General features: G+C 45.7%; 1 protein-coding gene across 3 annotated transcripts in view; it reads right to left on the reverse strand.

The window, feature by feature from the left end:
• Positions 1 to 27373, reverse strand: part of LIMD1 (LIM domain containing 1) — a 42152-nt gene that overhangs the window by 12247 nt on the left and 2532 nt on the right. The window contains exons 2-3 of one of the 3 annotated variants that reach the window (XM_005512165.3): positions 18624 to 18725; positions 310 to 377 (exon numbers count right to left, since the gene is read on the reverse strand). In XM_005512165.3, coding sequence (XP_005512222.2) covers positions 310 to 377; positions 18624 to 18725 — 170 coding nt within the window. Of the gene's footprint in view, positions 1 to 309; positions 378 to 13064; positions 18257 to 18623; positions 18726 to 27373 lie in introns of those variants that run through there. The other 2 variants (XM_021300728.2, XM_065051763.1) reach the window with 2 other exon arrangements.

Consider the following 27373-nt stretch of genomic DNA (forward strand, 5'->3'; position numbering starts at 1 on the left):
CTCATTCATTCTTCTGTAGCCATTTATCTTGCTCTTGTTCCCACGGCATGGCCACAGACACATGCTTTGAAGGAGCCATTGCAAGAGGCTACGGCTTCAGCTACAGGCTCTGCACCACAAAACCCTGTTCTTTTACTTAGCTATTTCCAGCACCACATGTGGGGCTGGCCCTGGGTGAAGGGGGAGCAGAAGGGTGCCGGACAGGAGCTGTGTGAAATGTGGGCAAAGCTGCCCGGCAGGGATTCCGCACATTCTGCCGGAGAGGGTGAGATGTGCCAGCACAAGGGTCAGCTTCAGCTGTGCGCTTACCAGGAAATCCTCTTCACAGAACACCTTGCCATTGACAAAATAAAAGGCTTTTCCTCTCAGCTTTCGACCTGAGGGAAAAACACAGAGAGAAGAGAAAGGTCAGCAGAGAGCAAGGAGAAAATGTGAGCAAAATCCGGCTGCTGAGAAGCAAACAACGATGAGGACATCCGAGCATGGCCACCTCACAGCCAGAGAAGAGCGCCCAACCTCAGCACGGGTCTTCTCAGCCTCCAGACCAACTAACCCAAACTCCTCTTCCACTGGTGGTCACTGATGAATGCCCATCACTGGATCCAGACACCAGTCCCACCTCTGGGCAGGAGAAGGTAGCTGTGCCAGCCTGGATGACCTCCTGGCACATGACAACATGAAACAACCTGGCAAGAATGAGTGAGGGTGCTCTGACTCGTGCTGGAAAACACCCCTGGAGAGGAGCAAGGAGAAGAAAAGGGCATGCAGAGGGTGGCTTGTTGCGAGGGCGAAGAATCATGGACTCCACACAACACAATGTGAATTTAAGCGAAGCCGTTTATTACTTGTTATAACTCTCCTTAAATATCTTTTTGACCTGTCCACGCGCTGTCCATGCATCAGAAGGCTGCTTGTAATTGGCCAATAGCTACTGTTCACGCGCCGCAAACTAATAGGTGATTGGATTATACAGTTCTTACATAGCTCTAATATTAAACAAAATGTATATATATTATAGCTGACTTGCTGACTCCTTTCTTCACTAGACAGTCTTTCTTTTGTTTTACCCAAGGTTGTATAAAGTCACATAAGACACGTAGGCTGCTCGACTCTTGCTCTCTTGCTGAATACATAGGCCTCAGAGGCCTGTTCAGTTCAATTCCATACAATGTCCATTAACTTCAAGAAAATCACTCAAATCTCCCACAATTCCCCCTTTTCGTTTTTGAGCCAACCATAGACCTTTCATGGATTTTTCTACTGTACATTGTACACATTGTAAGATACAAGGAATAAGCATTAACATTACTAAAACAACTATCAATATGATTAGACCGTTTTTCAATAGATCCTTGATCCATCCTGTTATACCCCAACCATTCAACCACTTGTTTAAACCCCAATCCTCATAGGTTAACTTCTTAGTCATGTCATCTAACCTTCTAATTGCTTTGTGAATTGATTCAGAATGATCAGACAAATTCATGCAACACATCCCATCAAAGTCTTCACAACCGTGTCCTTGCGCTAACAACAAAAAATCTATGGCAGCACGATTTTGAAGCGTAGCATGCCTAATTGAATCTGTGTTTGCTAAAAGTCCAGATAATGCTAAAGAAGTAGCATTAGTCTGTTTTGCTAACCAGCATCCTAATTTGTTAAGTGTAGTCAAAGCCTGTGCTGCTGCAACTCAAGGTGCAAAAATAGAAGATGCTATAGTTTCACCTTTTCCCCAAAATTGTAAATTATCTTTACAATCTTTATTATAGGCATGAATGCTTCTTTTTCCTCTCTTATGCATTAAAATGTTTGATGTATTTGGAGTCAATAGAGTCAATCTCCCTAAAGAACATGGTCCTTCTTTTATGTAGGAAGGAATTCCTTGCCAAGCTCTATCTCCACAAATTAGAAAAATTCCTGGGAGTAATTTCAAAGGAATATTGGTAGCCCTAGATACATTTGGACTGGTGTAATTACACCAAAAAGTCTGATTGTGATATACAGATGATGAAGCATTTACCACTTGCACAAGAGAGATGTTTTTCCCTGAATAATTGAAGTACAGACAAAAATCCATTTTTACTGATCCCAGTAACTCAATTTCATGAGGTTCCAAACCTCCTTGTGGTAGGTCTACAACCCAGATGTCCCGATTATCTGTCACATTTTTACCATCAACCAATTGTTCCTTATTTCCAGGAATAGGCCAAGTATCTAGTGGAACTCCAACTAAACATGTTGAAAAAGGATTGCTCAGAGATGCAGTAGCTAAACAGACTGAATCTTGACCTGTCATGTTGGCTAAAGTCATCCAAATGTTAGTCTTTGGCTGAGAAGGAAGCCGAAAAACGTCACTTATGTTTAGCACTACTAGAGTAATGCCTACTATGCATTGCAAAATCCATAACATCATTGAACTCTGTATGAATAATCAAAGCAATTATATTATCCCAACAGGTTAAAACTAGTCAGTCTTAATTTTCCCCCTCTATATCATTAATTGTATGCTAGGTATCTAAACAGTTTCACCACTAGATGGCGCTGCTTCTGCTTCTTGCGTCTTGTTTCTAATTTCTGTGCTCTGAGCAGTGTTTTCTAGCCAGGGTTCGATCCACTTTGCCGGAACCCAGCGCGATCCTGATCCTGTAATGACACAGGCATATCCCCGTCCCCATGTTATCAAGTTCCATGGACCTTCCCATTGTCCTGTAACTCCATTTTTTACCCAAACTTTTGCTTGTCCCTTCTTGACTTGCTCTAAACCTCCTGTTAAACCTGCACCGTGAGTTACCATAGGAGGAACCTTTTCTCCCTTGGGTAACCTAAGGTAGTTCATAACATATATAGCTTTTTGTAAGCGCTCTTGAGGTGCTAGGCTAACCTTCCCCTTCTTTTTGTTTTTGCAACAGCTGTTTTAGGGTATGATGTGTACGTTCCACAATAGCTTGCCCTGTTGGTTGATGCGGTGTCCCTCTCGTATGGGTAACGCCCCATAAGGATAAAAATTGAGTGGTAGCCCGAGCAATATAGCCAGAACCATTATCTGTTTTAATTTCTTTTGGAATACCAAGAGCCGCAAAAGCTGCCCTTAAATGTTTTTGAACATATTTGCTAGACTCTCCTGCCCGAGCAGTAGCCCATATAACATGAGAAAAAGCACCAACCGAAATGTGAACATACTTGAGACGTCCAAATTCTGCAAAGTGTGTGACATCCATTTGCCAGACCTCTAAAGGTCCAAGACCTTGTGGGTTAACACCTCCTGAAATCCCACCAGAGCAATTTTGACAATCAGCACAGTACAAAACAATGTTTCGTGCATCAATCTCAGGAATATGAAACTGTTTCTGTAAAACGCTAGCTGACTGATGGAAAAAATCATGTGAGCGAGGAGCTTGAGCAAATCTGTCTACAGAAACACCCGTCCAAGCAGGTGCAACTAATCTATCTGCGCGCTGATTACCTTCAGCTAAGCTACTAGCAATGCTTGTATGACTTCTGATATGAGTGATAAAGTAACGATGTGTTCGCTGATTCAGTAAATCCCATAAAATTTTAAATAATTTGTACTGTAGTAAAGTGTCAATATTCTTCAAAACTGCTCTTTCTAATTGCAGTACAACCCCTACAACATAAAGTGAATCACATACTACAGTCACAGGTTGTTTGTCCCACATCTTAAAGACTTGAATTACTGCTTGTAGTTCTAAGAGTTGAACTGAACCCTCTAAATCAGTTAGCACAAAATCCTTCCATTTTCCCTCTTCCTGCCATGTTACTGCAGCTTTTTGTGAACAACCTCCTGCATCTGTCAAAACAGTGACACCTCTTACTGGATTCAGAGATAGAAGAGGCATTCGTTCTATTTGAAATGTTGGCAACCACCCCATAAGCTTATGTGGAGGGTAATGCACTCTAATCGGTCCTGAGTAATCTAACATTGCAGACTGTAGAGCTATAGAATTCCGTAATGCCCATTGTAAATATTCAGCTGACAAAGGTATGAGTACATAATCTGGTTCTTTCCCGCTTATTTCTACTATACGAGATCGACCTTTTATTATCAATTGTGCAAATGCTTCTATTCTGGCAACTAGTGATCGTTTGGGTTGAATTGAAAGAAACAACCACTCCAAAATTCTGAGTGGATCAGATTCTTTTGCCCACTGCATAATCAAAGCAAAAGGATGTGCAGAGTTATTAATAATCATTAATCCTAATTCTTGTTCTGGATCCCATCTGTATGTATAATGATTGGAAATTTTTTGCATAATGTTAACTAATGCTTGTTGTACTTCAGCATTTGCTGAACGTGGAGCATCAACCCCATCTCCTCCCTGTAGTAATTTAGCAATTGGCAGTAAATCATCATTTGTAATACCACAACAGGTACGAATCCAATTCAAATCACCCATAATTTTTTGAACATCATTTAAAGTCTGAATGTTAGTTCTGATAGTCAATTTTTGCGGATGAACTGTAGCCTTAGTAATTTCCCAGCCTAAATATTTCCAAGGCTGTGTTTGTTGAATTTTTTCTGGTGCAATTTTTAAACCTCTGGTTCCTAACTCTTTTTCTAGTTCTGTAACTATTAATTCAATTTGAAGTGATTTTCCAGTAATCAAAATATCATCCATGTAATGATATATGATCAATTCTCTGTGTTTGTCACGTAGAGGTGCCAATGCCCAAGCAACATATAACTGACTATTTTTGACCCTTTTGGAATATGAACTGCAGGAAAAAGTGTCCATACCATAATAGAAATCACTCCGGTAAAATCAGCATCTATTATTCCCGGTAAAACAAAAACTCCTTTTCTGGATGTAGAAGATCTCCCCAGCAGTAGTGCACTTAACCCTCGACCCAAAGGTCCATGCATTTCAGTAGGAATGCAGCAAACCTGTGAATCCACCAGAGTGGTCCCTACTGCCGCTGAGATATCCACTCCTGCACTCCCTGCGGTGGCGGCGGCGATGCTGTCCAAACAACCTGCCTGTTTTGTGTCATCGCGCTGCCCCTCCCCGCGCTCAGTGACCCGTTTAAAGGTCTACCATCCTTAGTAAATCTTGATCTGCAATCCACAGCCCTGTGTCCAAACTTTTGACAACGAGTACAGACACCAGTGTTAGCACTGCTTGATTCCTTTGTCAGCTGTCTCGGCTTTGCTTTACACTGCACTTTTATGTGACCTGATTTTCCACAATTATAACACAAAAGTCCTGATTCCTGTTTACCTTTTTGAATTAATGGCTTTATGGCTGCTACAAAAGCACTAACCATATAATCAGCGTGCTCTTCTGGTGTACCCACCCTTGAACATGCCTCTAGCATATCAACTAAAGTCGAATTCTTTGGCATTGCCTGTAAAATACGCTTACAAGCAGGATTAGCATTGTCCACTGCTAAAGTCATAAGCCATGATTCACGAACTGGATCAGTTAACTGCGACCTTTCCAATACTTCACGTAAACGCTCTAAAAATGCCATGTAGGACTCATTTTGACCCTGTTTAACAGTAGTATATGGAGGTATAACTTTTCCATCTTCAGGCAGTGTTTTTAATGCTTCTCTAGCTAAGTTCATTGACTGATGTAATATTGGTGCAAGCAATCTAGCTTGTCTTTGTACATCAGCAAATTCTCCCTGACCTAAGAGCATATCTATTGTCGCTACTCGTAATGCATCTCCATCCCCCCTTTCTAGATTTTGTAGTACTGCTTGCTGTACCAAATCATACCAACGCGTTCACCACAGTAACTGCTGAATTGGCGTTAGTATAATTTGCATCAACGTACGCGAATCTGAGGGCGTCATAAGATTAGTAGTAAAAATATTGTCAATACATGCTTGAGTATAGGGTGACTGTAGCCCATGTTCTTCTACTGATTTCCTAGCCTCCTTAATTATTTCCCAAGGAAAAGAAGCCCAATAGTTAGGTTTCTGTTTTCCATCATTCCCTGTAACCCCCAATATCACTGGATATGCGGACGGTAAAACTTCCCCTTCAAGCAATGCATTTTTTATAACACCCTGCCACCTCATGGTAGGATTACCACCCACAGCACCCTTCACAGCTCCCACATCTCCCCCAATTCCCGTACCTCCTGTACCTCCCACCGCCCCCCCAGAATGCTTATCAGAAATGTTCTGTTCTAGTCTATGTATTATCATGTCTTCTCTGTTCAGTTGATCTTCTAAATAGGCTTGTTGAATCTGTTGTTGTTTTTCCAAACCTTCCAGTTTCCAAATAAGCTCTTGGGCCCATTTAGGCTTATCAGGAAACCCAGAATGAATCGGAGGTTCAGGAGTAGGCGGTGTAGACGGCGGCAAAGGAGGATAAAACCGTTTCTTCTTCGTCGAGTCGGTCGGTGTATTTTTATCAATTTCCACGTCCTCAATATGCTGACTCTGTTTTTTTGATGATTCTTCTTCCAGGGGAGGTGCAGACGGTTCCTCTGCCAGCACTTCCTCTGGGAGTGAATACTGTGTTGGATCACAAGCAAAAACTTGCAACTTAATCGGCATTTGAGCTGGAAATACCTGTTTTGAGTCACTAAGGCTCATAACAGTCTTTTCTTCTTTTATAGGACTTAACGCAGCAAACGCGGTTTGTGTAACAGTCTTTTCAGCTTTCAACTGTTTCAGTGTAGTAATTATCAGTTGCCAGGCGGTTACAAGGCCAAGAATATCTTTTTCTCCACGACTAACCGCCTCCCACAAAACAGTTCCCACTTTTTCCCAAGTCTCTATCTGAAAAGCTCCTGACGGATCAGCAGGAAATCCATTGTCCCGACACCAAATTAATAGTCTTTTGAGGTTACTCTCCTCATATTCCACCCCTCTCCTAGAGAGGATATGCGAGAGGAGACACAGTATTGCTTCTTCTTCTTTAGATATATTCTGCCCCATCTCCTCTCGCCCCCAGCTGCTCACCTCTTTGGGTGCCCGTTGCAACGATATCGGATCCTCTATTCCTCCTCCGTCGCTTCTGCAGCGATCATTCAGGAGGCACGCAGCCCGCAGACTGCGTCCCGGTCCCGGTCCAGCCGTGCTGACTCCAGCCAGGGCTCGCTCCTCACAGCAGTCGTCCCCTCGCCGTAAATTCTCCTTTCGGATCACGCTGGGGTCACCACGTGCGAGGGCGAAGAATCATGGACTCCACACAATCCAATGTGGATTTAAGCGAAGCCGTTCATTACTTGTTATAACTCTCCTTAAATATCTTTTTGACCTGTCCACGCGCTGTCCATGCATCAGAAGGCTGCTTGTCATTGGTCAATAGCTGCTGTTCACGCACCGCAAACTAATAGGTGATTGGATTATACAGTTCTTACGTAGCTCTAATATTAAACAAAACGTATCTATATTATAGCTGACTTGCTGACTCTTTTCTTCACTAGACAGTCTTTCTTTTGTTTTACTCAAGGTTGTATAAAGTCACGTAAGACACGTAGGCTGCTCGACTCTTGCTCTCTTGCTGAATGCATAGGCCTCAGAGGCCTGTTCAGTTCAATTCCATACAATGTCCATTAACTTCAAGAAAATCACTCAAATCTCCCACAGCTTGTACTTGGCATCATTCCTCAAAATGTCACCCCTCATGCTGTTCCACTAGAAGGTGTCTCCAACCAGCAGCTGCCAGATAAGCCTCTGCAACACCCAACCAACCCAGTTTGCCTCCAGCACAGCGCAACACCAGAGCACCCAACACACTTCTCTCTGCTCCTTAACAGCATATTCATTATTTCAGCTGCCAACAAAAATTTGAAATCGTTTTAAAAACATTTATTTTTTTCAAAGAAGAATGTCCTAAAAGAAAGAAGACGGCAAAGTTTTTCCAAGAAAGGACGCTACACACAGGGAAGATTTATACTTACCGCAGTTTTTGTGTTTATGCCTCACATTCACCATCTGTTTTCAGTTCCACATAACTATGGCAACACATGCTCACGCTGCTGCCATGACTAAGTGCCATGCCTTCCCCTCGGTGAACAGGGCTAGGTTTTGTTTGTTTATAAAATGCTGCTCCTACCTCTTTGCAGCCCATTTTCCCTATTCAGCCAGGGGTGTGAAAGGCAGCCAGGCACTGGAGCAGCTCTGTTTGCTCTGCTCAGTCACAGAGTCCCAAGCATGTTCCTGGAGGTAGCACCAAAGGTGGGGGAGCAGCACCGCCCGGGCGCTGCTGGAGCAGGACCTGCTGCGGGCTGGTTTGGGGGACCTGCCAGGCTCCTCTGGAGGGAAATGAGAACTGAGACATTGGGGCCCAGAAGCCTCTCACTTGATATGCTGCACATGGCAAATATCACTAAAAAAAGTATTATCAGATGCTGGGTGTATAAAGGCAGATGGCACAAGGGACTGGTCTGGAGGTCACATCTTGGTGCTTTATGGCACACGCCTACCTGGCAGCCTTCAGCAAATAACCATGCCAGCTGCAAAACTTTAAGAAAAGGAGGAAGCCAAATAACATCACTTCAATAAACCACAATCTTTCCTGTTTCCTGCCTTCGCCAGAGGGCACTCTCAGGCTGGGAAACAACTCCCGTTGCGCTTTGGGAAATGGAGATGCTCCAGCCAAGCGCTGAAGTTTTGTCAGTGAATTCAGTCAGAACAACATGTCACCAGCAGCTCTTCGTGCCCGGCACAGGTTGCGGCCAGCAAGGCGGGCAGAGGATGTGGTAGCATGTTTCCCAAGGAAGGAGCCTCTCTCCGTTTGCTGGTGCAGCAGCTTCGTGGTTAAGTTGCAGGCATTGCTCAGCTGCATGTTTACCGGGCTGGCGCAGGAGCAAGAACACGCTGCTCATCCTCCGTTTTCCTCTTATCCCTGCTGGGGACAACCACATTACCCGGAGGTCAGAGATGACCCAGGGTACCAGCCCATTCTTGCACCAACACGGATGTCAGATGAGACATAGAAGAAAAACTGACAAACCAGAAAGAATCCCTCTCTGATTTCTCTCACACATCTCGATGTGTTGCCAAAGTTGCCGACAACAAAACAGGACTTGCAGCCCCAAATAAAAAGTATCTAATCTTGGACATGTCAGCTTTGTGGCCCATAACCCAGGGTGCAAATTTGTATGATAACCCCTCCTGTGTGCCTACCTGTCCACAGGTGAGCCCAGCATGCTCAGTGGGAGTCAGAGTCCCAATTTCTATGCAGGGGAAGTAGGGGTGTGGGGACACCTGAGATTTGCAGCACCCTTGTCAATGGTGGCCCTAAGTGAGTTAACAAGACTAATTACACCAAGAAGTACTCCTGAAAATCCCCTGCTGATTTAAACACAGCATTGGGATTCGGCACACCTAAAAATGAAAAACAAACAAAAAATATTTAACTTTAATTTTAAATTATGCAGTAGCAGGGGCTCCAGCTTAGTGCTGTGGGCAGATGCCCAAGTGACTTTCCACCTGTATGCAATGTCTCCCCTTAAAGACAAGCTGGAAGCGGTGAGGAAAAACATACGTGTGGATCCACACAATGAAGAAACACTTCTCTGGACAAAAGCCCTGGCTGGTGCATGAGGAACAGCCATTCCAGCAGAAGGGATGAGGTTTGGATTGCTGCCACCACGTCGTTCTTCCACAGTGACCAAAAAAGCATTTACCGGCCATTCTGCACTCGGTGTATTTTTAACCCTGTGACATTAGCAGGTCAAGATTGATAGCAACAGATTTTCAGAGGAGGTGCTGCAGCCAGCGCACTGTGTCTGGGCTTCTGCTGCAAGCTCATTCAGCGGAGGGATAAACTGCTTTATAAAGGATTTATAATTTGGCTGTTGGCATTACATGAGCCCATGAAGAGGTACTGACACCAAGAGCACTTTGAGGGAAGGGAGGGATGATTTAATTACTTTCTTTAGGGATGAGGTAGTCATTTTGAATGCTTTTAGCTCCTCTCTGTGACTGTCTTTAAGCCCCCAGCAGAAGTGTAAAAGGAAATTTGCCAAAACCAGGAGTAACCAGGTGTCCCTGCAGCAAGCGTGGAAAGGGGCATGCAAATAGACCTGGTTTCTCCCCCTGCTGCTCTCAGCTTCTCCCTGCCCACATCAGGATGGACCTCTCCTCCCACCGCCCCTTTGAGGTGAGGAAGCATCTCCTCATCATACACATGGAAAGCAAGAAGCAGGAAGAGCTCACTTCCCCAGGCTGCGCTGGGGACCGTCCCGGTCAAACTGGGAAATGCACGTTCCGGCTGCAGCCACACCAGTAAAAAACAGTGCCGGGACTGCCCCAGAGCGCAGAGCTGGGGAGCAGCTGCTCCTGTCCCTGCACCAAGCTTCCTGTCACGGCATAGCATCATGCATCCAACAAGTCCCTCTCAAAAGCCGTGCCTCTGATTGTGCGCCTCCAGAGGCTGGCACAGGTCGTGCGTGAACACAGAGATGCTTTTCCTAATTTCACCCAAAGGAAGGATGGAGAACTTAAACGGCCTATAGAAGGAATCACATATTGATCACTGCCTACTTTAAATATGCACTACTTTAAACATGCACCACTTTAAACATGCATCATGATGATGTAGCCTCATCTAGGTGCTCCTGCTCCGGCAGGGGGATTGGACTAGATGATCTCTCGAGATCCCTTCCAATCCCTAACATTCTGTGATTCCGTGACCACAAAGAGGATATACTTTGATAAACCCAGGAATATTAATGCATACCTTCCACTTTCAGGATCAGTTGCTCTACTACATGTCTTAAGCTGCTGGCTTCCTGACTGCATTTCATTTTCAGTTCACCCTGAATTTAGCTAATCTCTCACCTGAAAAAATTCAGACAATTAAAATTCTTCAGCATTTCAACCCTACCATCTTCATTCATTTTTACAAGATTTCTTGCTCCTCTTCCTGGCAGGAGGTTTGAGCCTTGTGCTTTCATGTATTGCTCACCCCGAACACGTCTGTCTGATTTGTTTAGCTGCAGGACCTTCAGGATGACCTCGAGTTCATTTATGCACCAATTTCAGAATATTTCAAGCTTTGTCACTAGTGCCTTTGAGGTAAAACAAACATGCTTTGCTTAGTGGCCGCTAATAGGCATACCACCAGGCTGCATTCCCAGGCTCCTGGTGCTTTTGTCCATCATATTCTCAAGTGATAGCTCTCTCCTTTTGAAGTTCACACGAAGAGTGGTTTACCAGGGACTGGCAACAGCCCAAGGAGGATGCTCAGAGATGCGTAATTTGCTTGCTGGGGAGCTGGACTGAACTTTCTCTTTTGAGAAATTATTTATTAAAATAATTCTTTATTAAAATGACAATGGGGTCATAAAACCATGTTAAAGACAAGAGATTGCTCTCAATGCATGCAATGGTACAGGGCCATGTCCAGACCCCAGGGCTCTATGGGGATGCATGACCAGGACCCTGCATTGCTTGGGTGGCAGCGTGGACCTAACTTATCACATCTAAGAACCATGAAGCTCCCTGAGGTATCTGCACAGCAGATAAGTGAGAGTCACTGCTGACTGGCAACTGCTCCTGGGTCCCTTTCACATTGACAGCCATGGGCTTCTGTCATTACAAAAATTGGCCCTTCTTAGAGCACCATGGCTGTAAGATAAATTTGGACATGTGATTACTAATGGCAGGTTAAATCCAAAAGGATTTCAGTTTCTGGACTCACTGGATGCAACCTCCTGACACACTAGTGAGGCAGCAGCCTGAGAACACCATCCATCTAGCTGCTAAGGACTGCAACAAGCTCCTCCTCAGACCTGGGTGGCTCCAGGCCAAGCTGCAGCTCTTCCTCCACAAGGAAGTATGAGGAGGTTCAGATCAAAGAACCTACTCTGGTCCACGCGCACCCTGCAGGCAGCACAACAGGCGCAGGCAGAGCCCAGAGCCCTCAGCTCCCCCATGCCACACAAAAGTCCCCGCTGCCCACAGATCAGTAATACACGAGACCCAGTGGTTCCTCGCCAGCAGTTGTACTTTTGAAGCCCTCCGTGGATAATGACGTTGCTGACACACAGTGTGGTGCCCTCCTGTGTGCCGCAGGCTAGGTCGAGCATCAGAGTTCTACTTAGTTCCTGCCACCCACGCAACTTCTGCTGGCTGCCACTAAAGCTGGACACAGCACCGAGTCTGACACGGAAGCGTCAATATTTCCACTCTGCTCTTGAACTGGGGCTGCACAAACGGGCCACTCAGATCTCTGCACATCCTCCAAATCAGGTAAACTCAGACTGTGATCATCCAGCAGGCACCTCAGCTCAGACCAAAGCCTTGGTGAGTCCATGGGCAGGAGGATAGACTGTCTCCTAGAAAAAAAATGTGCTCAGATGCAGTAGCTCCGTCATAATTAAGATGTTCAGTCTTTCTCTCAGCCACACCAGCTGTATTGTAAAACCGCAAAAAACGCCTTTTGTGCTCTCACTGAACATTTGAGGTGGTAAAAAAAACGAAAACAAAACCCCAAAGCTGTGAGAAAATGATCTGATGCCTGAGAGCCACTAGCATGCTCTGGCACATGTAAGAAAAGGTCAGCCACCTCTAAGGGCACAGCAACCACAGGTGGAGGCAGAAATGGCTCCTCGGAGGGAACCACTGCGAAACCACAGTAAGCCACACAACTGAGCAATGACCCTCCCTCTGTTGATGGCAAATGGTTGCAAGATGACATTCAAGTGTTTTTTCTTTTTTAGGGAAAGCCCCTAGAAGCTTCAAAATTCAGAGGTAAGATAAAGTCACCCTGTGACAAAGCAGCGCTACAACCCGGGGAGTCCCTACTGAGGTAATGGTTTTCAACTAAGGGCCCAGTCGCTCTCTGCATCACCGCAGAGACAGCTGCCCTGTTCCCCAAAATGCACCAAAACCAGGTGGCTGTGGGAGCTGGCCTCCCAGCCCATCACCCACCAACCATCGCCCTAACACACGGAGGCTCAAAGGAGGAAGGAGGGGGAGGCAATCTCTGTGCTCTTGGTGAACATAACTGCATCGAAACTATATGAGACAGCAGTTTTTTAATTTCTCTAGGCATGGAAGAGATCTCAGTGCTTACTGAGCCACTGCTCAGGAAATTATTCATAGGTCCCATTAAAACATTATAAGAAATATCCTAAAATCTTTACAGTACAATTAATCCTAAACTTGTTCTTAACAAAAAAACCAGTACCTTGGAGATGACATTGTAAAATACAAATACCAGAAAGACTGGAAATACATTCCATTAAACATTTCAACCTTTTGTCCTAATGATTTCAGACTTTAAGCCAGCACTAAAACATACACAATCAACTCAAACCACCAGCATATTGATAAAGCTCTGACTGCATCTCCCATGTGTGAGCTGAACACTCGCAGCTTTCCAGAGGGGAAATCTACTGAGGACACCTGGACAACGTGAAAGCCCCTTCAGCTCAGACCCCAGAGCACCACCACCCTGAAACCTGGCCAAGAAAGGAACACGTATAATCCTGTCATCCTACCATGAAGTCTGCCCTGGAGTTTCTCATCTATAGCAAGCACTTCTTGTGCCAAACAGCAGGGATTCCTCGCCAGCGAGCTGAGAGACTGAAGATAAGAAGTCAGCATGAACAAAGCAGCAATTTAGACTGGAGCGGAAACATGCACTGATGGCTTCCCTGTCTCCAGGCATGGCTGAATCTTTTCTGAGATTACTTTTGCTACAAAAATATATTGTTTTATTGTTTACTATGTGGACTCTTGCATGATAATTTTATTAAAGGGATGCCAAGGAGGGATAACCAGCAGTGCTCTTGCACTCTCCGCTTTGACGATCTGTGCATTTCTCAGTGTGTCAATCAGTGTAGTTGTTTTATGTCCAACTACAAGGAGTAAATTCTGCCTCCACTGGAAGAGCTGGTAGTTTCTGCATCTGAAGGTTCCCACACACATACACGTGCCATTGTGAAACTCACTTGGCGAGGCTGGCTGTCCTGCAACTTGGGATTAAGTTACACTTGCAAGAAAAAGGTGACTTTCTACTTGTAGAGTTATTTAGCAATACCAAGAGAAACCATGGCCTTGTTGTTCTAGAGGTTATATACCAATATGGGGCATGCTTATTCAACATAATCATGCCAAAGACATCACTCTAAGTAGCCATGCTTTATAATCACCACAGCAAGACAAGGTAGCCCAAGCAGAGGGCGACGCTCACAGACAAACTGCTTCGATACCTGGTTTAGTAAATGACCCTTAATACCTCTAAACACGACTACATTGTGAAATATTAAAAAAAAAAAAAACATATATATCCCCAGTGGGTTGCAAGAGACAGCCAGCTCGCGTTATTTCAAACTCTGCCACTGGAATAGCAGCCTGTTACCCTTTAACACAGACATCAACATTAATCTGAGCTTACAATAAAAAAAGAAAAATAATGTAGTAATGTTGACACGTCAAAGGTCGAATTCTGTAATCTGGCAATCATGCGAGTTCGCCATCTTTTTGCAATAAGGGGTCAAAATCAGGTCCACATTTTGGACCTTCTGCTACAGTTCAACATCAAACCCACCTTCAAACCACCTTGCAATCAGTTCTTTCTTTCCGACTTCCTTCCTCGCCTACTGATTTTCTTCACAGTCATCTCTGACACTTCCCTTGCACTTTTTTAGCTTTCACATTTCCTCTGAGGACCAAGTGGCTCACGTACAAGACCCTTATGCTCTAAATTACACTTCCAGCAGAGCTAAAAAGGTCTGTTTTCCAGGCAATCTGTGGCAGTTGATTATAAGCCTGGCTGAACCCTAGAGAAAACACTACACCACCACAATAGGTTAGAGCGATACTGTCTAGTTAAATCAGTATCATTTATAAGGTCTCCTTAATACCTAAATAACAAATATCAACATGTGGAAACATCTGCATTTTTTGTGTTCTGAGGAGGTATAAACATGTGACTTAACTTAAATGGTTAATGTGTAACAAACCATTTGATAACTGCAACTGTTGGTCTAAAAAAATTGAGAAAAAACAAAACAAAACACAAGATGGAAACTGACACCTTGAGCTTGCAGGAAACACCCCTGTGAGTTTTGAAGCCCTTTTTTTTTAACCTACTTTAATGGTCCTCCTGTAAATCAAATATAATCTATTACTAATTCTGCAGAAAGCCTAAAGCTTCTTCCTCTCCCTCTCTACAAAACGTTGCCTTGTTTGTGTCTCTGCCCTGTAACAAACAAGAAGATAAATGAGACATTTATGCCAAAGTAATCATTCTAAATCTGCTGTTTTGACCTCTAAGCCAAATTTTCTGCATTACATGCCAATGGCTCAGATAAAACAGCACTTTTTCTTTTCTTGACAACTGAAGCTTGTAACATATGCGTAGCTCTGCTCAACCAACTGCTCTATCATTTATCTCTGAATATATGTGTATTAGGAAATAGAGGGCATAGGAAATTTGGCACCATGAGGTATCAACTCCCCTCCCCTCCTCAGACCCTCTCAGTATTTGTATCTGGGAAACTAATGCACATTTGGACACAAATCCAACTACAAGCAAAATTAGAAATCCTCACTAAAATGAAAACAGCAGGACAGCAGATATAAATATCTGGAGGACAATACGCTTTACCTTAATAGGTAATTTTGTATATTTTATTTATTGGAGCAGAGATATTCAGGGTTCCACCAGAGCAGAAATTTCATGATTGAAAGCACGAGCAACCTTGACTTCTCAAAGACAAGACTGTACCGGACGGTGTCCAACACGAACTCCACTCGACCTTAAAAGCACTACTTACTTTTCAGCTGGAAAACAGAGTTTCCACATAGGCTGCTCAGGACATGCTTTGCAGCTAGACAGACAGAAACCATCCAGACAAATATTTATTTTTCTGGTAGACAAAACCGTCTCATCATATTTACTGCAGATGACAGCAAGCCCGCAGAGACGCAGGCGCTCTCTCTGGGTAACAACAGGGCTGTGTGCCTTTCATTCACTGATGGTCCAGGAGACTGGGAAATCATAGAATAGTCTGGGTTGGAAGGGACTTTTAGAGGAGTCCAGCCCTCCTGCCACGAGCAGGGAGATATTCAACTAGATCTGGGCACCACAGTATAAGAAACATAAAAAGATACTGAATAGTGTCCAAAAGAGGCCTATGAAGTTGGTGAAGTTGGAGAAGCAGCTGCATGAGAAGCGGCTGAAGTCACTTGGTTTGTTCAGCCTGGAGGAGACTGAGAGGAGACCTCATCATGGTCTACAGCTTCCTCACAATGGGAGGAGGAGGGGCAGGAGGTGATCTCTTCTCTCCTGTGACCAGTGACAGAACCCGAGGGAATGGCAGGAAGATGTGCCAGGGGAGGTTTAGGCTGGACATTAGGAAAAGGTTCTTCCCCCAGAGGGTGGTGGAGCACTGAACAGGCTCCCCAGGGAGGTGTCACGGCCCCAAGCCAAACAGTGTTCAAGAAGAGACTGGACAACACCCTCAAACACATGATGTGAACTGTGGGGTTGTCATATGCCGGGACGGGAGTTGGATTCGACGACCCTTGTGGGATATTCTATGATTCTATAGTTGCTCAGAGCCCTGTCCAGCCTGGCCTTGAATGCCTACAGGGATGGGACATCTGCCTCCTCTCAGGGCCACCTGAGCCAGTGATTCCCCTAAGGTACATTTGCTCCCCCTGCCCCAAAAATCCCCAGAGCAAACAACTCCTTGGCAAAGGGCCCTGCAGACCACGGTGGCAGCGCAGGAAACCACCCCTGCGCTGGTGGGTTTCTTGTGAGCCTCAACACACACATAGGTACCTGCACGTGAGGGAAAGATGGCAGCTGCAGAGGCCCGACACGCAAACCCTTTCATCTTGCACCGGAAACCTGTGGAAAGGGTTGCCTTTTAGAATTAGCAGCAAATAGCTGCTCCATCAGTCCTCACCAATCCACCTCATTAGAAATGGGATTAAGCTATTTTTTAACTGAACACAAACAAACACAAATGGAAGTAACCACTGATACCTCTGCAATCACATATATCGCCCTAGCCCTGATCTCCAAATAAAGATGGCAAAATCCGTTCTAAAAAGAGGCTTGACAGTGTTTCTTTCCAAAGCGCCTGTTGCACAGTAATAATTTTAGAAATTTAAAACAGCTCGAACCTGCTGCTGGATTATTTTTAACAGGAGCTTTGTGTGCAAGAGCAGTTTGGAAGCCGCCAGGCCACGGAGGGCAAGAGGTCCCTGAAGCAAAGCCCCAGCTGCAGCCAGGAATCCTCTCCACAGGAGACGATGTGTAATTAACTTATCAGAGAGGGCAAAAAAAGTGAGCTGCTGACTTCTTGAGCCTTTAGGAAACTGCCACCATGTGCAAACATCACTTTTTCTTTTCAGTTTTCTTGTTCTCAGTCAGATGACGATGAAGCGCCCTACTGAAAACATAGGTGAGACAAGGCAGCTGGTGTCGGGACAGCTGGGAAACGAGTTCAAGGTTCAGCTATTATTAAAAAGCACACACATCTTTCTATATTTATTCCTACTTTGCAGCTCCAGATAAAACGCATGCAGTTCTGATGAGTTTACAACTCTGAACACAACGCAGGAGAAAAACTCTAACTCATCTGGGAAAACCAAACTGATACATACAAAAGCACCAGGACTATTTTTTTTTTTTTTCTGTCACCACATATATAGCTGCATTTCCAAAAATAAGCTATTAGACCTAAAGAGAACAAAATAGAAACACCACTGTCTTACAAACACAACCACCATTTGAAATCAAGGAGCCCAGTTCCTCACCCCAGCTCCATCATGGACCTCCTCGAAAAGCCGCTCAGGAGGATCCATAAATTGCAGCATGGTATATGCTACAACAAGCTTCATATGTGGGTCTTACATGTGGCAGGGAGCCTGGTGGCGCCAGCTTAACTATTTACCATGTTTCCTGGGCGGACTTCACAGGGCTCACCATCGCTGCTCCCAGCCCGACACCCCTGGCACAATAACCAGCTCCCTGCCTGCAACAACCAGAAAACAAGGCAGCAGAGACGTGCGCCTCATCTGGGGGCACAGCTCCATTTCTCCAGGGAAAGAACAAGCAAGACGTGTAACCTGGGTCATCCATGTGCATAGATGCTTTGACCAGCTGTCCTTCAGAAGGCCAAAACGCTGACAGCGAGTAAAGGTAACACAGGCAGTGAAAACACGGTGACCAGAGTGACTGTGCAGCAGCTCCATCTGAAAAGGTGTCTTGGGCACCTGCAGACCCCGCTGAGACACTCGCACCCCTCGGCATGGCAACTCTCCCTGGAGTCCGCAGACAGAAAGGCCAGAACGGCTGTAAAGTCTGACATGACAAATAAAAAACCCCTAAATGCCAGCTAAGGCATATTCACTGCCACTTTGAAAAAAATACTCTTAAGAGTAAGAAAACATAGCTGTAACAGAGAGACAGAGCAATGAAAACAACTGTCCCCCATACCAGAAGGCAGACGTCTGGTTCATTCAAAGCATCTTTTCTACATGCCTTGCAAAAAACTATTCAAAGACAAACAGCAACCATGACCACTACCAAGACACACAGCTCGCAGATAATTCAATAACCACTTCCTTTTTTTCTTTTTTTTTTTTCTTTTCCCCTCCTTTACACCAGAAAAAAAGTTAAGCCCAAAGAGCTTGCCCCAGTGGCATCAGGCCAGGCAGGGGTTACTCACTGCAGGCTCCACAGGTGAAGCAGCCATCGTGGTAGAGGTTGCCCATGGCCTGGCAAGCCTGGTTTGCTCCGTACACCCCCTTGCTGCACTTCACACAGGTGCCTGGAAGACAGAAAAGGAGACAGAGGTCAGAAGTGGGACCTGGCAAGGCAGCTGGAGTCACTGGCTGGGTGACCACACCTGTAATTCAGCATGGTGGCCCAGCAGTTTCGGACCAGGCAGTTCATAGTAGCCACAGGATGTACATGACATCGGTGTCACCCACAGTATCACAGTATGCTTGGGATTGGAAGGGACCTCAAAAGATCATCTAGTCCAATCCCCCTGCTGGAGCAGGAACGCCTAGGTGAGGTCGCACAGGAACATGTCCAGGTGGGTTTTGAATGTCTCCAGAGAAGGAGACTGCACAACCCCCCTGGGCAGCCTGTTCCAGTGCTCTGTCACCCTCACTGAGAAGAAGTTTCTTCTCAAATTTAAGTGGAACCTCTTGTGTTCCAGCTTGATCCCATTACCCCTTGTCCTATCATTGTTTGCCACCGAGAAGAACCTGGCTCCATCCTCATGGCACTCACCCTTTATATATTTATAAACATTAATAAGGTCCCCCCTTAGTCTCCTCTTCTCCAAACTAAAGAGACCCAGCTCCCTCAGCCTTTCCTCATAAGGGAGGTGCTCGAGAGACACTGTTAACAGTAGCCAAAACAGTCATCACGGCAAAAGCACTTTGCAAACAAGTAAAGAGAACAACAACAGCCCTATTTGTCTGCAGTGACATCTTCCCTCATCCAGTCATTCCCACAAACTTTATATACATTTTAAACCTCCAAAAAGCCTGGGTGGCAGCAAGTAGTGCTCAGGGCTGTTCAAAGACCAATAGTTTCTGCTACTTATTGCATAAAATAAGTTTGTTGGTAGCAACTGAAGTGAGGCAAACACATCTCTTCACTCAGCCCCTTTAAATCTCATCAGCTTCAGACCCTGCTCATGTCTGCTGAAGGTCCTAAGGATTTCCCACTGAAACAGAGCTGAACTGACTACCTGACACGTATTTCTTTTCACTCTGTCAGCCACATCTGAACAGAGAGACCCAATGTATAGAAGCTACCTACAGACCATGTATCCTGCCCAGATATTCTTCTTGCCTCTTGCAGGACAAGGCAAGAAAGAAGCCAGTTTTAAGGAGAGGATACCTGGTGATGGTGGCACCACCAGCCAAGGGGGGCTGACTCAGGTGGCCCATGGGATGAAGGAAAGCCAGGTCCAGCTGGAGAGAGAGACAATGGGGCAGATGTGCAGCAGCTGTGGTGGGAAGGGACCGCAGGGAGAAGACTTTAGCAGTGACCCTTCACAAAAGGTATTGGGTATGCACTTAGGGCCTCTCAAATCTCACTGCATTTCCACATAAAACTGCTTTGATAATGGACTAAGAAGTGACAACTGATTTTCACACCCTTGACAGCATCTGCTAGCAGGACCTGCTCGCTCCACCTTGCAGGGAGAAATGCAGCAAGGCTGCCCAAAACTGTTATTAGTGACCATGGACAGAAATTCCTTGTCCAAGGAAAATGACGCATCAAGCCAGTTTACTTACTTCAGGCATTGCCCTGTGATTGCAACAGACTGTTTTAAAGTAGCATCACCCTTTAACTACTAAATGAGCAACTTTAATCCGTGTTTAAGCAAATGAACATGAATCTACCCAAAAAGGGCAGTGTGAAGGACAAATAGAAGATGTGTCTCTGCTCCTCAGCAACCCTGCAGATGTGACTTTGCCTCCAGGTCTCTCCTTCCACCGTTGCTCCAACTCTTAAACTGCTTGGAGCAGAGACTGTTGGTCACATCTTGCTCCTACCAGTCCAAGCAGAGGGACAGCATCATCTTGTTGGAGATGGCTACTCATGCCGTGGTTAACGAAACTTCACTTTTCTCGGGGTCCCACAAGCTCCATAGTAATTGGAAAGGCATGGTGAAAGTTTGGGAGAAACCCAATGTACCTACAACAGCACTGAAAAGTAACTCCGAACTCTGGCAGCACCGGTAGTCCCAGCACGGTTAACAACATCTGCCCGCAGCCGATAGCTGTGACCATCCAGTTTTCACACTACAGGGTTAAAAGCGCTCGGGAATCCTTTACAGTAGCACACGCAGGGCTGCTGAAAAGCAGACACTTCATTTTCCCAGCACGGACCTGCCTGTGTGCATTGGGCCGCACGCTGCAAGCTGCCCCAGCGCTGCTCCAAGCCCCGCTGCGCCCAGAGCCGAACTGACACAAACCTGGAGAGGAGGCTGCAGAGAATAATTAGTTGCTCTGTTTTGTCCAAATCCGACCCGAACTGAAATGCTAGCCTGGCTGCGGGCCCACCCCAGCACACAGACTGGCACCAAGTTAGCAAAACTGGCTGGTTCTCAAAGCCAAGCAGATTTATCTTGGTTGCTTATTGAAAGAAACATTTTAAGAAAGCAAGAGATAAATCACGAAGGCATTATAAAGAACAGAAAAAAAAGAAGAAAAAAGAAAATATAAGAAAATCTGACTTTTCAAATGGATGTGTGACACAAAAGCTAACAGCCACCTCAGAACATTCTCTCTCGACCACAGCAATGCCAAGTGGAAAGCTTTGAGAGCAGAAAACCTGCTGATTTTGCTGCTCAAAGCCTTATTTCCACGATGTTCACCAGGCTTTCCACAGAACCGATGTATTTATTGCACCGCAAGTGCTCCATTTTCCCCCTTTCCATGCCAATGAGCTCCAGAAAAGAAATCCTCCACCTCCCATCCCTCAACCAGCCACACCAACCTTCCCCCTTTCTTTCCATACATGCTACATTTCATGCCCTGCTTAACCCTTTTATCCACTTCTTCAAATATTTAGGCCCTTAAAATATGGAAAATAAAGTCATACAATGAAAGGGCTTTCCAAATAAATTGAAAATGTTGTCTGTAAAAACTATAATGTGCTAACTTACCCAACTATGTAATAACCAGCTGTGCTATAAATATTTATGGATGTCCCGTGGCAAGGCTGACAATTGAAAAATGGCAAATCTGTGTATAGTTTATATTTTTACTTGTATCTGCTAAATCTTACTTGAAAGCCAATTAATTCCATTAGCGATTGGAATTACTCTAGAAATAAACCTTTGCTTCTTCCAAATATAACATTCCGAGGTATTTTAAGCAACATACTTGAGCCTTCATCTCTGACTCTCAGCACACCTGGCCTGAAAGGGGAAAAAAAAAAATGTGATTTTCATTGATTTTTTCTTTCTGCCTTTTCTTTGCCACTCGCTCCCTGCTGCCACAACGATCCTGTTCTTCCCGCTTAGGCGATGCAAGGGAAAAGCAATACCTGTTGCTTGCGGTGGCCGGTCGCCAAGCTCGGCAACACAGGTGCGAAGCCAGGCCGATGGAAGGCAGCGCAGCACCGGCCGCGTCCATCCCCATCCCGCCACAGAGCGGGCTCCGCGCCCCACTCCACGCCAGCTCCGATGACTTCTTCCTGAAAGAGCGCTGAGCCTGCTTTCTGCTAGCCAGGGGGTAGATTTAAAACGTCAGCAGCATCAGTCCAGCCCCAGCATCAGCAGCTCAGTGTAATTTTCTCAGCAGAACGCAGCGTTTAGCAAGAACTTCTGTCCTGAGCTCGAAGCAGAGGGATCACGAGTATCCGCAGCTCAGCGAGGTGCCCGATTCCTGCACTTGGTTACTTTGCCATGCATAATGAGCGCTTATGCAAGTGCCAATCTGAGCAGATATCCCCTCCAAAATTACGGCTTTTAAGCTCAGATGATGTTATTAAGGCATTATTAAGGAGCGACAAAAGGTTTATCTTTTGCTACAGGGATGACAAGCCCTTTGCACCACACATGTGCACCACTGGTAAATTCAAGCTCAAGTGTGCTGGCAGAATGGTGTCCAGATTTGGAAAGGTAAAGGGATGGAAACTGCTGATTTTGGCTCAATTTCTGCCGTCAGGGCAGCTTGGCCCTGGACAACAAAGAAATCTCTGTTCCCTTTCGCATCATGCGGCAACAACCGCCCGCGCTGCAGCTGAGCGCCAGAACAAAGGGACCTTTGGGGCAGAGCTGAGACCAAAAACATGCCCTGTGAGCCCTGTCCTGGCCCTTGCTGTACCCCATCTTGGAACTGCAAACCAGAAGGAGAGCGACCGCTGCGAACAGCCTTGGCTCTTGAGATCAAACAGGTCCAATGCAGATCACAGGGGCTGTCAGAAATGAAAGTGAACCCAGTGTCCTGTCTGAAATGTCAGTTCCACCCTCAAAGTTCAACAAGTGCATTACCATTTGCCACCAGACTCAAAGCCTTAAGAGGTGTTTTTTCCTCTAAGTGTTGCTATTTCACGCTCACCAGAAGGAGCCCAGTTACTTACTATATCCCACTCGCTAAAAATTCTATGCAAACCATACTGAACGGCAGCATTTCCTGGGACTGGTCAGTATGATTTATTTCCACGTACCAGACATCATCTGTCTACAAATCAAGAAGACAGCTGTGGGTTTTTCCAGCAGCATCCCTGTTCTCAGCAGCATCCAGGACAGCCAACCTTTCCTACCTGCGCTCCTGGCTGGGTTTGCTGAGACTATTGCTTAATTTTAGAGGGCAAAATGAGTTGCTGTGCTGCTTCAGCAGTGAGATTTCTTTGCCTTGTCAGTCTGGTCCTGGATAAGCGGAATGCAGTAGCAGGATGAGGGGAGAGCTTGGTGGTGTGGATCTGCATACACAGCTAATTCAGAAACAGCACTCAGAGGAATAAGTCCACCCTACCCCTTCCACTTACTCCATGCAAGCCACATTTCCACAATCAGCTTGAGTCTTCTCCACCACACGTAACTGGCTTTTCCCCCCTTTTTACAGAAAGCTGGATTGATGACAAAGAACCCCCAGTTGCATTTGGAAAAAAAACCCAAAACGAACAGAGCCTTTGCACGTAAATACCTCTGATATCTTTCCCATCTGCTTAGACACGCACATGGCTAATCCACAAGCTGACCCTGCTGTCTCTTGGCAGAAGTTGAACCTTCATGAGCATCCACCTCCTCAGAGCGGGAAAGGGGAATGAGATAAGAGGAAAGCTGGCATACACCAGGACTCTTGTGAACGTACAGCTTTCTGCATTTCCACCCCACCTATTTATTCCAGGAGAGCCAAGTCCTGCACTTACACACGCTTCTTTCAAACATAGTATGCTGGAGAAATAAAAAAATACTTCACCCTGTCCTACCCAATGTGATGCTCAGTTCTTCAGGTTTTACATCAGGCTTTCTCCAGAATCTGATGCCACCTCCCCATGGCTCACTTTAACCAGGTAATTTCTACATCAAACTCTAAATTAGACACATTGTGTGCCTTGCTGTGCTGTTTTCCACTACTGTGCAATCGCTCTTGCTGGAGAGTTGATTTCAAGGAGATCTGGAGGCCCGTGTGAGATGAAGCACCTGGAAAACCTGGCAGTTTGGTCCCATTCACCACTGGGTGACTGGGTTGTCACTCAATGGTAGCAAAGATGCACCGGTACTCCCTGCCCAAAGAACCACAGAATTGGTAAATGCAATTTTTCTGGAGCATTTTTGCATGCCATGCTCTCGACCCTTAACTTTGCTGTAGACAGTTGTGTACACACTGCCAGTAAAGTACAAGAATGCCATAAAACTCACATCAATGACATTTTAAATACCTGATAGCAATGTCAGAGATTACATTAGCTCCAGTGCCAAATGAATGAGGCTCCTTATTCCTCTCAGTCCCCCTTGGCACAGTATCCTGGCTGAAAGACCTGTTGCTCCTCTGCTTCAACTCCTTCCTTTTTCTTTCCTTCTGGTAGATTTTTCCTTAGCTTGCAAAGCCAGCTTTGCTCCCAAGAGGAAGGGAGGAGAAGCACATAACTGCTGTAATCCTGAAGAGCCATATCGCAGGCAAACACTTACTTGCTTGATTCCCTGCAGTGAGATAAACTTTGCAATCTGCACACACCCACTAGTCCATGCGCCATCATCCCTCCAGCTTTCCTTGTTCCACCAGGACCCACCTCGTCCTGCAGGCAGGCATCTCCTGCCAGCCGTGGTGTTCTCCCAGGAGCAGGCAGCAAGGGATGCCTCCACTCATCACCAGTGGAAATGATGCCATTATCATCATCCACATACGAAACAAACCTCAGAAGAACTTTCATTTCAGCCAGAAATTCTCCACTCGGCAGCCCTGAAATTGCCCTCGTCGCCGCCGAAGCATCCTGGTGCACCATCAGCAGCAGGGTTTGGTGAGGTCCACAGCTATGAAAAGCCTTCAAGTTCAACAAACTGTGGTTTTGGCAGTGGGAAAGCACTAAATTCACTACGCATAAGACTTTGAGAGAACACTGCTGGCCATAAAGCTGACCACACCCATTCGAAGGTGCTGAGGTTCCAGGTCTCCACGGGGTTTCAGCAACTCAGCTACCGCTCTGCTTCTGCCAAGGGGAAAAGAAACCTACAGACTTTGCTATCAGATATTCCCTGGAAAGGGTACACCAAAAACCTGAATATAACCTAGGGTGGCTTCCAGCAGCACATCCTGGGTCCTGAGGCCCCTTCTCTGCTGCAGTGGGAACCAGCCTTTTGATGGAGGAATTTCAGGATTTCCCTCCCTGAGCGTAAGACCTGGGCGATACCTGAGACTACCTACATTCTCCTCGACAGCCCACATAAATCAAGTCAGCACTTCAAAAGCAGTCCCGGAGAACCCACATTCCTCCAGAGACACGTGCAGCCCATGCGGCTCACACATATGCCACTATTTAAAAACCAAAATCCTTGGCTTTGTTTGCTTCTTTCCTTCCACTTGGTACACATACTCTGAGCAGACAAATGGATTCTGTACAGCAAACTGGTGCTGACAGATAACCAGACTGTCTGTTACTCCTCAGCAGAGCATCCTACCTACATTATGCCTACTCCCTAGCTTACCTGAAAAGGGCTTTCATTTACAAACGCTCATTTTCACATAGTGAAGAAAAAAGCAGCTCCTTTACTAGGATCAGAATTAATTGTTCATGATAAATATCTGGTCCAGACTGAAGGACTGTATGTTACCAAGACAGACAGCTCCATCTTAAAAAAATCCCCTTGTTACAAAAGTGGCACCCAAAATCAGGAGAGCTGAGAGCATTTTAGACAATACTTAAGTCATTTGCACTTCAGTCCTGGTTTCATTTCCTGCCGCCCATGTGCCGTAAAGCTGCTGCATTAAACTTCCCTTCACTGGGGGAAAGTCTTCAAACAAAATGAATTCTTGACCTTTTTATCAATTTTGCATAAAAGTGCTTATTTTCCATCCTAAAGTCTGCTAGCTTGAGGGTATAGCATAGCAGAGATAGATTCAGAAGACTGTATGGCTTCTTTACTCCTCCAAAGGAAGTAAAGTAACTATGAACAAATGAAAATAAAAGTAAGAAAGAAAGGGGGAGGAGGCCCAGAAATAAAATATTTCAGTATTTGCCTCTTCCTGCTTCTCAGTCCTCCACAGGGCAGATCTGCCCAGCCTCCCGTACAGAGCTGAGCCTCCACAACATGTCACTTCTTCCCCTGCCGTGACTGCAGTCTTTCATTTTTCCCTCTCTTCCTTCCCAAATTTCTCAGACGCTGGTGTAACACCTCCTGCCAGGAGGATGTGCAAAGACCTCGCTGGGAACCAGGCGGCCTCCACCTCTCCTCCCTCCCTGGGGCTCCGACTGAACCATCAGGACTCTCCGTGCTGCCGGATCAGCTCCTGCTAATACAAATTTTCTGCGGGACAGAAGCCTCCCCCTGGTGCTACCGCCTATTTTGTGACAAAAATGTAAAAATAATCTAACCACCGACCACGTCCCTCTGCTCTCTCCCCCCCATCCCCATGCACATGTAGGATGAAGTATGATCCAGCTGGTTTATTTGCACTGTGAGGAGAAGACACACACAGTGCACCTGGCACCTCTCCAGTGGAGCTAAATGCCACCTCCAGCAAAATATTCCCATTTTTGAGCACCACCTGCCACGAGACTGCTGTCCCAACCCCATCTTTGCCATGGGCTCCTTGTCACAGCACTCAACCCGCCCCGGACAAGGCTCCCAGAGCTCATTCAAACTGTGCGCTGCCTGCACAAGGCAGAAAGTGCCCAAACACGTTTCCAGGCCAAAACGTTCCAAGTGCAGCAAGTTGATACATCACCTTTCTGCGACAGAATTTAAAAAAAAGGGTCTACCCTGCCACAAGGCTGACTCCAACCTCGGAACCTGAGATAAACAATCCTAGTGAGTACTGTAACAAGCAGTTCCGAGAAATGTTTGTTCATTAAAGCTCCTGGAGATGTTTGTTTGAGGTCTGAGAAGTGTTTGTATGCTAAATTGCTTTGTCCTGCTTGATGTATTTACCTTACAAGGAGATGTTTGTTTGAGTTCTTACTTGCTTTGTCCTGCTTGATGTATTTACCTCATAAGTAACCAAAGTAAGGCGATCGAAACTGGCTACACAGCAGTCAACGCTCACATGATACGAGCCTTCAACATGAGTGAAAAGTTACACCCGGAAGCTGTGGACCAGAGATGGACTATAAGAACCAGAGAACTGAATCAGCTGTGTGCGTGTGCCGCAAGGGAGACTGAGGTCTCTAGGCCGCACCCAGCGCTGTCTTTGCTTATTGCTTGATTAGAAATAAAACTTTTGTTACTTACAAGACTAAGTCAAAATTTATTACAAGTACCACTGCCTGATGCCAAGAAAC

The sequence above is a fragment of the Columba livia genome, chromosome 2 (assembly GCF_036013475.1).
Source record: "Columba livia isolate bColLiv1 breed racing homer chromosome 2, bColLiv1.pat.W.v2, whole genome shotgun sequence".
In the NCBI taxonomy this organism is placed as follows: Eukaryota; Metazoa; Chordata; class Aves; order Columbiformes; family Columbidae; genus Columba; species Columba livia.